At 41.3% G+C, this 14,452-nt stretch overlaps 1 protein-coding gene across 2 annotated transcripts; it reads right to left on the bottom strand.

Annotated features, from left to right (window-relative positions):
* Window positions 1-2,302: 2,302 nt before the first annotated feature.
* LOC310857893 (uncharacterized protein) lies at window positions 2,303-8,920 on the bottom strand. 2 transcript variants are annotated; one of them, XR_014569179.1, is made up of 4 exons: window positions 8,595-8,920; window positions 7,756-7,924; window positions 5,451-6,312; window positions 2,303-3,076 (listed from the first exon to the last, which is right to left on the bottom strand). XR_014569179.1 is itself a non-coding variant. In XM_083763871.1 (4 exons), the coding sequence occupies exons 2-4, from the start codon at window positions 7,921-7,923 to the stop codon at window positions 2,976-2,978; spliced, it is 456 nt and encodes a 151-aa protein (XP_083619997.1). In that variant the 5' UTR covers window position 7,924; window positions 8,595-8,920; the 3' UTR covers window positions 2,303-2,975. The 2 variants fall into 2 exon arrangements, 1 of the variants encoding a protein (XP_083619997.1); XM_083763871.1 differs by having other exon boundaries at window positions 5,451-5,637.
* Between the last annotated feature and the right edge of the window lie 5,532 nt (window positions 8,921-14,452).

Genomic DNA, 14,452 nt, shown 5'->3' with positions numbered 1-14,452 from the left:
GGACGTACAAAACACCACCACGCAACAACACAGCCTACAGGACTTCTCCACCACGCTACAGTCCGCTAAGCGTCCCGACAGAGCAACCTGTCTAAACAGCCAGCGCTGGCCACAGCTAAACATAAACACTCACTGCACCCCATGCGCCGCTCGCTCAATACTTGCGGTATATCAAATGCGGACACAACGTGCTACTTGTATTGTGATAATACTACTGCACAAATGCTCATAGCAAACATTATACTTATAACCAGGGATCCTTTTAAGAATATTTAAAAGTGCAATATCAAAATGTGTATTTATTTTAAGTTTGTAGAGTCAATATCTCATCCGCTTCTAGAAAGCAATTTAAAATACAAATTACTGTAAGTAATGTCGAGTAGCCTACCTTTGGAAGTCACTTCACTGAACAGCCATGCCTACCACACCCGTTTCGAATTGTCACAAATTCTCACAATGCAGGAGGCAGCAGCTGAGCAGCACTACCCATTAATTAAAAACAAGTGCTTCTCCAAACAGAAAGTAGCTCAACGTCACTTATAACACGTCTACGGTGTATTTTTATGAAACAAATGCTTTGCAGATTGAGAGTAGGCTATAATTCAAGCTTGCCCTACAGCTGCAACGTTGGGGAGTTTAGCATTGTTTAATACAAGCCGGTTGTAAATTAAATGTGGCCGTCAATGGACGGCATGCATTACAACTTACTAGATTCATCCCATTGCACTGGTGATGCCAATTAGTCATTTGACTCGGCTGTGTGGCGTCAGTGTGTCAACACAACTGAAAGGTTACTTTTTCCAACACATTTGGTTTAAATGCCTTACATTTCATTTCACAGCAACCTTCTACATACAAACCAAACGAAATATTTAAATTCACACAACTCTAGATGCCCTAAATGTTCCACAGTTCAAACGATAGCCTACCTTTCTCTCTCAAAAAAAAACCAACAACTTTAAAACAGTTCCTCTGTAAATCCACCTTTTATGAAAGCCCTTCTGAAAATGATAAATCCTTTACCAGTAGCAGGTACGGTTAGCACAGGGTTTAAATGGCTACAGCCAGGGGGTCCGCCGCTGGTCCGTCAGGGATGGTTTTGGGTTTTGGCTGTTGTGTTTTGTTAACCTGCCGACGTGAGTGGAAAAGGATTCATTCAACATGGTCGGTCTTCCTAGCCGTGATAAGACGCCGACACAAATGCTTCCAATCATTCAATCAAAGTGACGCGGGGCAGGTCACGTGCGGAGAACGACGCGATGTGATTGGCTGACAGGATGGATGAATGGAGTGACATAATATTCAAGTAGGGGCGGGGCCGTGGGCTGGGTTGTACCTGTGTGTACGTGTGTGCGTGTGCGGCCTAGACTACTATTTAAATAGTTTTGAGGGGAAATAAATGCTATTTGTCCAAAAGTGACTGCTAGAGATTGCTATTGTTTTCATAAAGCATCATATTCATTATCACCCTTGCAAAGTTCTGAGTTCTGTTCTTATTCAACGGCCTTTGTCCCTCAAAGGAAAATAGGGTATCTGACGCCCTCAAGTGGACAAAATCAGTAACAGCTCTATAACCATTTCCCGTGCTGCCTTTTGTAGAGTTGAGTTGAGGAAAGTTATATTTGAAAATAGGGTTAAAATAACTATAGGCCTACAATATAATAACAGACCACATAATGTACCATGAAATAACTTAAAATGGATAATAATTAACCCATGAATTATAGTTACATTATTTCATTCCTGAAGGTTAATTCATAGATTGAACCCATTGTAATTTAGGCTGCTTGTTTCTTGTGTCAACTTGACACCAACAGAGAAAGAAGCATGTTATTATTTTCTTATGAACACCAGAATCACAACAAGCTATCAAAAAAAGAGAATACAGAAGAAACATTTAATTCTTTAAAACTATGGATGGAGCTGAAAATATTCACCATTTCAGCAACGCCAAGGAGCGCTTCCTTGTTTACAGGTGGAGAGGAACTTTGATAAGTCTGTCAGGGACACCTATGGGTGTAGTGGTGAAATATTACACGTCTCCACCAACCAGTTCATTCATTGAGCTGACTACAAGTTAAAAAAACATGATGTGGTAGTCTGGTAGACAATTAGTGGACAATAAAACACTGGATAAAACTAAGATACACAATAAAACATCAGCACTAGACTGCAGTAATAAACACAGATCAAATAATTTAAGGGCACTATGAGTGTCGCAGGATTCCCACACATTTTTTACCAATGCATTTCCAAAACATTTACAGGAATATGTAACAATAATTCAGTGCAATGATTGATTGATTGCTTTATTTTGTCATTCTTCCCAACTGTAGCAGCAGAAAAAAATGAAATTACGTTTCTCCTAGTTAAAAAGACACTTAATTTCGTTTTTGAGTCTCTTAGTCTTATGTGCAACAATAACAGAGGGCAGTTTAGCAACAATAACCCTATCTAACCCTACCCCTAAACCAAAGACAGGCAGTGTAGCAACAATAAAGCACAGAATATAGAACGGTATAATTCTATTCCAAATGTTGTGCCTAATCTTTGCTACACCACCACCTATCCTAGGACATATGATCATAGATTCTACATTTGTATAATAATAATATAACATAATATTTGTTAACCATAAACATGTTTGGTTCACAAGCTGTAACAATTATACATTTCAGTTATAACGTGTGGTGTGTGGTGTGTTTCAATCTGGACGTCTTCCTGAGCTGTAGCAGACTTTAAGTCCACCAAAGTGCTGGTTAGCACTGAACGAGTACGACAATTATGGCCTAAAGTTTGGCTGAATGAGTGTGACGAGGCTCACTGCATCGTCACACTCATCTCATGTGGTGAAATATGTGCTGCATGCTCCTATATAAAACGATTCAAATCATGCTCTGTGCTCAGGAAAATAAATAAAATAACCATGGTGGACTTAGACCCGTTTTGGACATTCAGCTGTCGCCATTTTTCCGCTAGCCTGGAGAAAACCTGACTATCAATTCATGCTGGGCTGAGCTCTCATCTCTGGTTTGTTTGGCTCCACTCACTGCAATCATGTCCCACTCCATTACACCTTGAACAGGAGAGAGCAGAATATTAGTTAAGAACAGATAGAACATAGTAGATACTGAAATCACATATCATATTGGTCTGAAATAATGTTTTTTTCCTAATGGAAATAACTGGGTCGTATTATAATCAGGGACTAGACTATTTGACATTCAATGTTCTTTTTCCACAAATGAGTCTTGAAAAATGGGGGTCGTCTTAATCAGATGTACCTTCGACGCCAGCCTCTGTAGTTTAATAACACTGTACCTTTGACAGGCAACCTCTGTAGTTTAATAACACTGTACCTTCGACAGGCAGCCTCTGTAGTTTAACCCATTTTGCGCGGGAACCCCTTTTGGTGTTAGCATTACGTTATGCTTTAGCTATTGAAAAATAGCAGATCTACAAGCTCATAGCGCGCCACCGAGTGGCGCGCTACGAGCTTGTAGGTCTGCTATTCGAAGAACGACTGACATAGAAACATAGCTTTTTCAGAAAACTGTCATTTTCAAACAGACATTTTTAGAATCTGATCTCAGGTCAGAATGGGTTAATAACACTGTACCTTCGACAGGCAGCCTCTGTAGTTTAATAACAATGTACCTTCGACAGGCAGCCTCTGTAGTTTATTAACACTGTACCTTCGACAGGCAGCCCCTGTAGTTTAATAACACTGTACCTTCCACAGGCAGCCTCTGTAGTTTAATAACACTGTACCTTCGACAGGCAGCCTCTGTAGTTTAATAACACTGTACCTTCGACAGGCAGCCTCTGTAGTTTAATAACACTGTACCTTCGACAGGCAGCCTCTGTAGTTTATTAACACTGTACCTTCGACAGGCAGCCTCTGTAGTTTATTAACACTGTACCTTCCACAGGCAGCCTCTGTAGTTTAATAACACTGTACCTTCGACAGGCAGCCTCTGTAGTTTAATAACACTGTACCTTCGACAGGCAGCCTCTGTAGTTTAATAACACTGTACCTTCGACAGGCAGCCTCTGTAGTTTATTAACACTGTACCTTCGACAGGCAGCCCCTGTAGTTTAATAACACTGTACCTTCCACAGGCAGCCTCTGTAGTTTAATAACACTGTACCTTCGACAGGCAGCCTCTGTAGTTTAATAACACTGTACCTTCCACAGGCAGCCTCTGTAGACACTTTTAAAGCACAGCTCAAGACTCACTTCTACACTACACTGCTTTTAGTTGAACTTTTAAATTATTTGTTGTTATTCATTTCCTCAGTGTATTGCATTACTGCTATCATTTCCATGTCATGAAATATATAGGTGCTATACAAATAAAGTTTTATTACTAATATTATAGTAGTAGTAGTAATTAATAACTTTATTAATCCAACGTTTCGGCAAACAGGATGCCTTCTTCATACCCTGAAGAAGGCATCCTGCTTGCAGAAATGTTGGATTAATAAAGTTTATAGCATCGTGACTACGAGCTGTGCGGCCTCTTTCCTTTCTTAATCAAAGATTACATGATAATACCACTACACTGCAGCTGTTTGGTCTGTGAGTATCGTTCATTATGCCTCCTCTTAGTAAAAGGCTATACTGGCATTCCTGAGGAGCAGCGACTGTGTGCTCTTTGTGACCTGGGAGTTGTAGAGGATGAGTTTCATGTTGTATTCTATTGTCCACTATACCATGATTTAAGAAACTCTTTATTTGAAAGAATTCAGGATAAGTACCCAGATTTGTCTGAATGTTTTATGTTAAATTGGTTGTTCAGTAATGAAGTTTTTGTTTTAAGAAAATTCGTAGAGAAGGCATGGCAGTTACGTTGGAGAACGATGTATCCATGAGTAACTGTCTATTTGTGTATATGTATCATTATGTATGTACAATTTTGTGAGTGTCTTGTAAGCCGAAATGTCCAAAAGCACACTCAAAACCTACCTTTTCAAACTGGCTTTCCCTACATACCCCCCCCCCCCCCCCACACACACACACATATTTTTATTTCTACTCTGTCTTCTATATATATCTATATGCAGTCTCTCTGCATTCCATGTATGTGACTGGCCAGGGGGAGGTAGTTTAGAGACCAGGATTACTGCATGTTTTTGGGGAGAACATGTCAGGGTATCTACCCTAGAGGACATGGGGAGAACATGTGAGGGTACCTACCCTAGGGGACACGGGGGAGAACATGTGAGGGGACCTACCCTAGGGGACACGGGGAGAACATGTAGTAAACACTCCCCCTGCTAGACATTTTCATATTTACGGAATGTGCCATTTTTAAAGTTTTCAAAATGTATAAACAATAAACATCGCCTGTGTGTGTGTGTGTGTGTGTGTGTGTGTGTGTGTGTGTGTGTGTGTGTGTGTGTGTGTGTGTGTGTGTGTGTTGCGTGCGTGCGTGCGTGCATCTTACCTGTAGTGAGCAGGGCACTCTGATCCATCAGGTTCCTGACTTCCTGGGGCTCTTCAGGGGCCATGATGAAGACTATGTTCTCCCCGTGGCCCTTTCTGAAACCAGTCGCTTGACTTGAAGTGCTCTCGGGAGGTTCCCTCGTCAGGAAGTGCCCCTCCAGCTGAATCAAGTTCCCTTGATTAGGGTCCTGGGTATAAAAAACAGTTTGGAAATACACTCGCCCTCCTTGTGCAGAAACAGGAAACAGACACCATTCGTTGCCATGGTTACCATCATGCAATTGTGTTACCTGTTATTTTGTTTGTACAGTTATATTGCATTGCATCGTGTACGTTTGTGTGACATGTGGATTTCATTAATATGGAAAAAGGAAATACAGCGTGACTGTCAAAAATGACATGTCATATACATCCATGGTGTTTATAAATCATTGTTAAAAGTTGTTTTGTTTGTGTGGTTTCATTTATAGCTTTTCACGGTGGGGTAAATAAAGAGCCCTTGTGAACATCAGTTAGAGCGTTGTCTATTCTGCATCAGATGAAGATTGTTTAGGAGGAGTTTATTTATCATTTATTTGTGGTGGTACTTCCATTTGTAGGTGGCGGTTTCCATGCGGACAGAGAGCAGGGCTGCACAAGGCAATCGAGTCTAGATCGGCACAGACTCGCTCTTGAGGGCTTTATAAGCCACTTCCACTCAAGGCTGCTTGGTTTCAGACGACACTTAATATGGCGCAGCCTCGCGTGAACGCGCATATCGAGGGCAAGTGTGTAGGGCGAGTGGGCGAGTGGCGAGTGGGCGAGTGGCGAGTGGCGAGGAGCTGGTTTCATCCAGGTCTATCAGCTTCACGTCCACCTGCATGCTAACAGACACACACAGACCAAACAGATCAGCTGTTATAGTAGTAGACCACAGCTGACTTTTAACCTCTTTTTGGGAGAAATGACAGCTAATCAAGTCACTTTGTGTTGGCTTACGGCTCTGCTGGCAGGTAAATGAATCCCCTGGCAGCTAAATAAAACACTAAGGGTTGCCCACCTTCCCCTGGCAGCTAAATAAAACACTAAGGGTCGCCCACCTGCCTCTTGCAGCTAAATAAAACACTAAGAGTTGCCCACCTGCCCCTGGCAGCTAAATAAAACACTAAGGGTCGCCCACCTGCCCCTGGCAGCTAAATAAAACACTAAGGGTTGCCCACCTGCCCCTGGCAGGTAAATAAAACACTAAGGGTTGCCCACCTGCCCCTGGCAGCTAAATAAAACACTAAGGGTCGCCCACCAGCCCCTGGCAGCTAAATAAAACACTAAAGGTCATTACACACTGGCGAATTAGCGACGCGATATATTCGTGCGAATAATTCGCATTTTAAAAAAAACTATTGAAGTCCATGCAAGCTTCCACATCAGTGGCGAATGTGCGAAAATGCGACCGTTTTCGCTTTTATTTGTTCGCTCTGGTGTCGTATTTTGCAGAGATTCGCAGGCGAACTGCAACATGCAATATTTCGCATTTTCAGATCGCTTATTCGCATTGCGTCGCTAATTCGCCAGTGTGTAATGACCTTAAGGGTTGCCCACCTGCCCCTGGCAGCTAAATGAAACACTAATGGTTGCCCACCTGCCCCCTGGCAGCTAAATAAAACACTAAGGGTTGCCCACCTGCCCCTTGGCAGCTAAATAAAACACTAAGGGTTGCCCACCTGCCCCTGGCAGCTAAATAAAACACTAAGGGTTGCCCACCTGCCCCTGGCAGCTAAATAAAACACTAAGGGTTGCCCACCTGCCCCCTGGCAGCTAAATAAAACACTAAGGGTCGCCCACCTGCCCCTGGCAGCTAAATAAAACACTAAGGGTTGCCCACTTGAACCCTGGCAGCTAAATGAAACACTAAGGGTTGCCCACCTGCCCCCTGGCAGCTAAATAAAACACTAAGGGTTGCCCACCTGCCCCCTGGCAGCTAAATAAAACACTAAGGGTTGCCCACCTGCCCCTGGCAGCTAAATAAAACACTAAGGGTTGCCCACCTGCCCCTGGCAGCTAAATAAAACACTAAGGGTTGCCCACCTGCCCCTGGCAGCTAAATAAAACACTAAGGGTTGCCCACCTGCCCCTGGCAGCTAAATAAAACACTAAGGGTTGCCCACCTGTCCCTGGCAGCTAAATAAAACACTAAGGGTTGCCCACCTGCCCCTGGCACGTAAATACATAAGTGTAGTGTAGTGTAGTGTAGTGTAGTGTAGTGTAGTGTAGTGTAGTGTAGTGTAGTGTAGTGTAGTGTACAGTACAGTACAGTACAGTGTACGTACCAGACAGTGAGTATAAGTACTCTCAGAGTAGTGGTACATCAGAGACAGAACCAGACAGAGGATCAGTCCAGTCAGAGCCAACAGAACCGTCCCTACGGCCAGGTGGGGAAACGGGACTCTGATGAGAGGACGGTCCCTCTCCAGCCCGATGTACCCCGCGTGTACCATCCTGGAGTACACACATATACACATGTATTTATACACATACAGTATATGTGTACAGTATAAATACTTCACTAAGATACCCATGTACCTGTCCAAATACTTCACTAAGATACCCATGTACCTGTCTAAATACTTCACTAAGATACCCATGTACCTGTCTAGACACTTCACTAAGATACCCATGTACCTGTCTAAATACTTCACTAAGATACCCATGTACCTGTCTAAATACTTCACTAAGATACCCATGTACCTGTCCAAATACTTCACTAAGATACCCATGTACCTGTCTAAATACTTCACTAAGATACCCATGTACCTGTCTAAGTACTTCACTAAGATACCCATGTACCTGTCTAAATACTTCACTAAGATACCCATGTACCTGTCTAAATACTTCACTAAGATACCCATGTACCTGTCTAAATACTTCACTAAGATCAATATGTCAGTTTGTCACATTCAATAGATCCTGTGATCTTTTCAGATGAAACAACAATTTAATTGAACATGGTGGACCCTCTTGTAAACAAGTGTAATACTTAATGGTCTCGTCCAGTCATATAGTAACGGTCTTTGTATTGAGTTGTGCTTGAAATGTACTGTAATTCTGCAAACTGTTAACAAATACTTCAATCAATAATTATAATGTTATAACAGATAAGAGCTCTTACCTTCAACCTTCACAACTGCAGCTCCATGTGAGCCAATCACATGGACTTTAATATGACTTCATGTCATTAATACTCATCACTTTATTAATATGGATATCCTCTGTTGACTCCAGCTGTAAGATGAGCTACTGTAGCTATATAATCAGCTAAACAGAACTGATGATGTCACTTATTATGAATACTAATGCTCTATTCAGACTGTCGGCTTCACACGTGGACTGTTTACATCAATTAAGGATAAATTCTACGTCATTGATTAATTACTCCATCTATAAAAGTAAATAAAACACATAAACGGTTCATCCGGCTGCCTCGAGCTGTTTAGGCTGAGCTGCCGACGTCATCAACCCGGAAGACCAACATCGCCGACCCAGAGTAATCGAGAGATGACGTCAGTAGCGTTGACCCCCCCTATTGTAATAATGGAATGCGGAAGTGCTCATTCTATCTCAATGGGATAGTTCCAACGTGTGGAACTACAGCCCATAGAGATCAAAGCGTGTCGCCACTCTCTAACTATTCCACTCATGGCAAACGAGCCAATCAGAAGCAGGCTTGAAGCGGCGTTGCCAAAAGTCTGCTTGTGTTTTTCTCTAAATTATATGTTTAAATGTTTTATTCTCTTTTTATTTACGGACAATCATCATGTTATCAAATTTGTATACATAAAACACATCAATCAAGTTTATATAAATATTAAAACACATCAGGTAACCAAGTTTATATAAATGAAATAACAACTAGTTTAATTCACAAAATAGTAGTTAAATGAGATAAACAACTATAGTTTAATTCACATAAAGAGCTAGTTTAATTCACATCCATTCATTATTAATAGTTATAAATGAAATAACGACTAGTTTAATTCACATCCATTCATTATTAGTAGGTTAATAACTAGTTTAATTCACATCCATTCATTATTAATAGTTATAAATTAAATAACGACTAGTTTAATTTACATCCATTCATTATTAGTAGTTAAATAACTAGTTTAATTTACATCCATTCATTTAAAGTTTCTTTCCATTTGAGCACCGTCGTATGAGAAAATAGCAGATCTACAAGCCCACAACACGTCGTGGTTGCAACGCGCTGTGAGCTGGTAGATCTTGCTAATTTCATTACATTTGTGCTTCGTCGCAGGACGGTGTCGAGCGCCGAAAATAGCAGATCTACAAGACCACAACACGTCGTGGATGCAACGCGCTGTGGGTTTGTAGAACTGTTGAGCTGAGCTGAGCTTTGAGCTGCACTGTGATGCAGAAAGCAGTGAAAAGTGGGTATTAACGCCATCTGGTGGTGGAATTATACTGACAGAGCTACAATTATACTTCTCCGTCCAACAGTGTTTCACCACCCTCCATTAAATTTTGGTAGCGCAGATACAGCAGAATGTAGTCTCTGATGCCACCTGGTGGTGACAATCGACAACTGCAGGACTCCGTCGAATGAGCAAATTTTGAATTTCCTATTGGAGAGCTAGCAAATTTAAGACATCCGGTTTGCCTTCAGAATAAAATAATTATTATTTTATTATTATTCTGAAGGCAACCGGATGTCTTAAATTTGCTAGCTCTCCAACAGGAAATTCAAAATTTGCTCATTCGACGGAGTCCTGCAGTTGTCGGTTGTCACCACCAGGTGGCATCAGAGACTACATTCTGCTGTATCTATTCTGTGCTACCAAATGGAGGGAGCTGAGCAGCTAGCTAGTAGCTGTGTCTTCATGACGTAAAAAAGACACTTTATTTGTTGTAAAACTTTCTTTATTTGAATCGACAGTTTGTGTTAAATAATCTTCTATTTTTTAGAACAACAATAAAACACTTAAACACGTATTAATACCCATGAAGATAGATAAATTGACTAAACACCGACTTGACGGACTGACTGTAAAACACTGTTGTACGGAAGAAGTATAGTTCTACCTCTGTCAGTAAAATTCCACCACCAGATGGCGTTAATACCCACTTTTCCATGCATTCTGCAACACACGCAGCTCAAAGCACTGGTTCCATATTTACGGCTCTATAGCAGTGATTCTCAACCCGTTTCATTTCAAGGACCCCCGGTTTTACATGCGTTAGTCTACGGACCCCCATTTAATGGCATTTATATCTCTGAGACCCCCATTTACATTGTAATATCAATGTTCATTTAACTCTGAGTGTACAAATGGAACCAAATGGACCTGTCTGATTGATTGTTTGTTTATTAATTCATTGACATATTGCAGAATTACAGTAGCCTACATTTCAAGCACAACTCAAAACAAAACTGTTAACTGTGGACGACACCATAAAGCAGTGGTTCCCAAACCTTTTCATGTCAAGGACCCCCAAATAAACACCAGTAGAATTCATAGTTTTATAATTATTATCGTTATAAACTTCATAGTTAGGCTATATAATTAGTATCGTTATAAACACCGGCAGCTAGAATGCATAGTTGTGTATTCTGCATGTGTCCATGGTCACCACAAGGCGGCAAATATTTTGCGTGTATGTTCTAAATGTTAGTCATTGTTGTGGCGAAGCAACGTGTGTGTGTGTGCGTGTGTGTGTGTGTGTGTTCGTGCGTGTGTCCAAATGGACCCATATTGTATTGATCAAAGTTTGCTCGTTATCTCTTATAGAGGGTATGCACATCAGCACATGCATAAAGTGAATGGCAAATCGAGTGGAAAATTGAGTGACAAAGTTAATTTAAGGTTGTTTAAAGTCATTTAATGAAATCAAATAGGACTTTTCTGTTTGGATGTATGGGCTGTCAAGGCCAGAAAGTAGTTTTTTGCCACTCAGTGGGGCAGTGGGCATTCCTGCATAACTTAAAGTTATGATGATGTCACGTGACGTGCATACCCTCCATTATCTTATTGGTCCTTGAGCTTTATCACATTCTACACATTTTATCTAGATTTACATACATAGCATCCATCTAGATGTAGATCTGTTATCTCTCCTATTAGTCCGGAAGCATTATATCACATATCTAGATGTCTCACCATACATTATCTGTTATCTCTCTTATTAGTTTCTATCTATATATAATATTAAACACATGCAAAATAACTGACTAACTAAAAATAACAAATGAACGAAAACAAATAACTATAAACCAACTAATTTAAAATATTATTCATTATTTATTTATATATTTAATATTATTTCACTATTTATTGAACTGTATACGGCAACATAGAAAGGTGAAATAGTTTGACTCAACACAGTGATTGGCATAATATGCATTGTATATCATAATATATGGTATACATTATATAATTATAATATATGTGACCAGATTTGACTGAGAGCCTGCTGCCATCGCGCAAACTCCAGCTTTTCACCAATGGAGAAAAGCTTATTTAAAAAAAACAAAGAGTTAATAGCACAGGCAGACTCGTCACATAGTAGAGCAACTGTCAGAGCTGAAATAGACATGTAAATATGAAATAAATGCTTAAACATGTAGCTATAGGTGTAATGCTAGAGACCACAGAAGACATGTAAATATGAAATAAATGCTTAAACATGTAGCTATAGGTGTAATGCTAGAGACCACAGAAGACATGTAAATATGAAATAAATGCTTAAACATGTAGCTAGGTGTAATGTTAGAGTCCACAGAAGTGAACCTTTCAAGCTTGTTTTCTCAACTCGCTGCCAGACATTACTCTATAAGCCATATCTCCAAAACTGGTAGGCCAAACTGAACAACCAATATGTCAATTTGAAGCTGGGAGTCCCTGCTTTCACATGACATGACAAAACGAAAAAAGAAAAAAAAATCCAATGGCAGTCCCTCAGTCAAATTTAGTCAGTAGTCACATCTTAGGAATCACATGTGACATGTTTCCATTTCCTTATTATAAACCACCTGTTTATACAACATAGGGCTGGGCAATTAAAGAACCAAAATGATACAGATATTTAGAAGCAATAACCAACTTAATCTAGTAGGTTAATCAAATAACCGAGAAGCTGTTTTCTTTTTTTCTCTCCACAACAAATTGAGTCGTTGTACAAGGGTGGCTATTTTAGATTTTAGATTAAATCAAAGACTTTGTTCAGCTGTGTTGCAACCATAATATTTACAGTATAGAGCAGCGTCGCAGTCCCGCCCCCCTCAAGAGAACCGGAAAATAAATAAAGTATTTATTTAAAGACATTTACGCCGCCGACAAAGCCAACTCTTGTCGTGACAAATCATGACAACAAACACAATTTTTCGGGCTGAACAAATAATTAGAAAGAAGTTGAAAACAGCAGGTTACAACACTTTTTTTGTTGTTTTTCAAGAGTTGGCTTCGTACGTTAAATAAATACGTTTTGAAATGTCTATGAGGGAAAAATGCATTGGGAACTATTTCCTGGGCCTGGCGTCGTCATGAAAGGGGGGCGGGACTGCGACGCTCTATAGGCCCTGTAAAACAAAGAGTATAAAAGAATCCTTCGTCGAATACACACTTCCTTTTAAGTTCAGAAGCGGTAGGCAGAATATTTTTTTTCTTGAGCTACTGCTACGCCCAAAAGCGAATATTGCATTGTTTATTTTATAACCATTGGTTTTATAAGCACTAATTTCTTTGGAGATTGTGTGCGGCTGTCTGTTGTGGACACTTAGCTGGACCTGCAGGACTCATCCCCGTTCCTGATTTGTATGCAGCCAGTCCAGAGAGACGTGATCCACTCTGCCATACCTCACCTCCCCCATGGCTGAGAACATCAATGCTGTTGCCTGTGAGAGTGAATCACAAATGGCTGCAGAGAGTCTGAGCCAGACCTCGGCAGCTAAAGCAGTGGTGGAGGACAACAGCCTGCTGCCTGTATTGGAGGAGGAAGAGGAGGGTGTACAGGATCAAGCTCAGGCACATTCAACCAAGGTCTCCATGGCAGGAACAGAGATCCTTGCAACTCTCCCCGATGGTGGCTCTCCCGGTTCTGCGATCGGTTTGGGCTCCAGTGAAGCTGAGGTCACGCTCTCTGACCCCAGCCAAGCAGACTCTGCAGCCTGCCCTGATCCTGAGGTCAACTGTGAACCATGCACAGGAAGAGGCAGAGGTGCTGTTGAACGCCCACTCACAATCTGTCAGCCAAGAGACGGATGCGCTTCTTAAACCCACCCACTCAAACAGCGACGATGTAACGGGCCTTGAAGCATCTGCCAATTCTGTTCCTGGTGGCTCGCTGCAGAACCTGTCCAGCACATCTGAGCAAGACCAAGCTGTAATAGCTGACGGCACCCCTCCCAGACCAACGGAGGTGGTACAATCTAGTAGCACCAAGAGTGAGAGCCCCATGCCGACTAGCGAAAAGCTTGGAGGAGTGGAAGAGAGCGGCGGAGACACCTGTTTGACGACGTGCGACATGAGTTCTGCCAAGGAGCCCAGCGGTTCCCCGGCAGCAAAGAGGCCCAGAGGTCGGCCGAAGGGCTCGAAAAACAAGGCCAAATCTTTGGACGAGGAGCACACCGGCCTGAGGCGGGAGGAGGAGCCCAGCGGTTCCCCGGCATACAGTAAACATATAAATAATACAAGTTAATTAATTAACTAACTAATGTGGGTGATTTCCCAACTGATTCATTAATTCGTTAACTCTTGAAGTCATTCATTCAGTCAGATTGTCTTTGGCAGTGGTTTTCAACCAGTGGTCCTTGAGGGGGTTCCAGAGTTGGTAACCAAATGGACCCTTATTTATAGATCTTTAACTCTTGATTCACTTTCATTTTACACTCAAGAGTTAAATTATTGTATATCTGTATTACTTTATTTACAAGAAGTCTACACTATTAGAGAATGTAGAAGAATTGTTATTTTGATCAACGTTAGCCTCTTATCTCTCCTAATGGTACCAACA

This window comes from Protomyctophum parallelum, assembly GCF_964188405.1.
Source record: "Protomyctophum parallelum genome assembly, chromosome: 4".
Lineage (NCBI taxonomy): Eukaryota > Metazoa > Chordata > Actinopteri > Myctophiformes > Myctophidae > Protomyctophum > Protomyctophum parallelum.
This window is presented reverse-complemented; position numbering and strand designations above follow the sequence as displayed.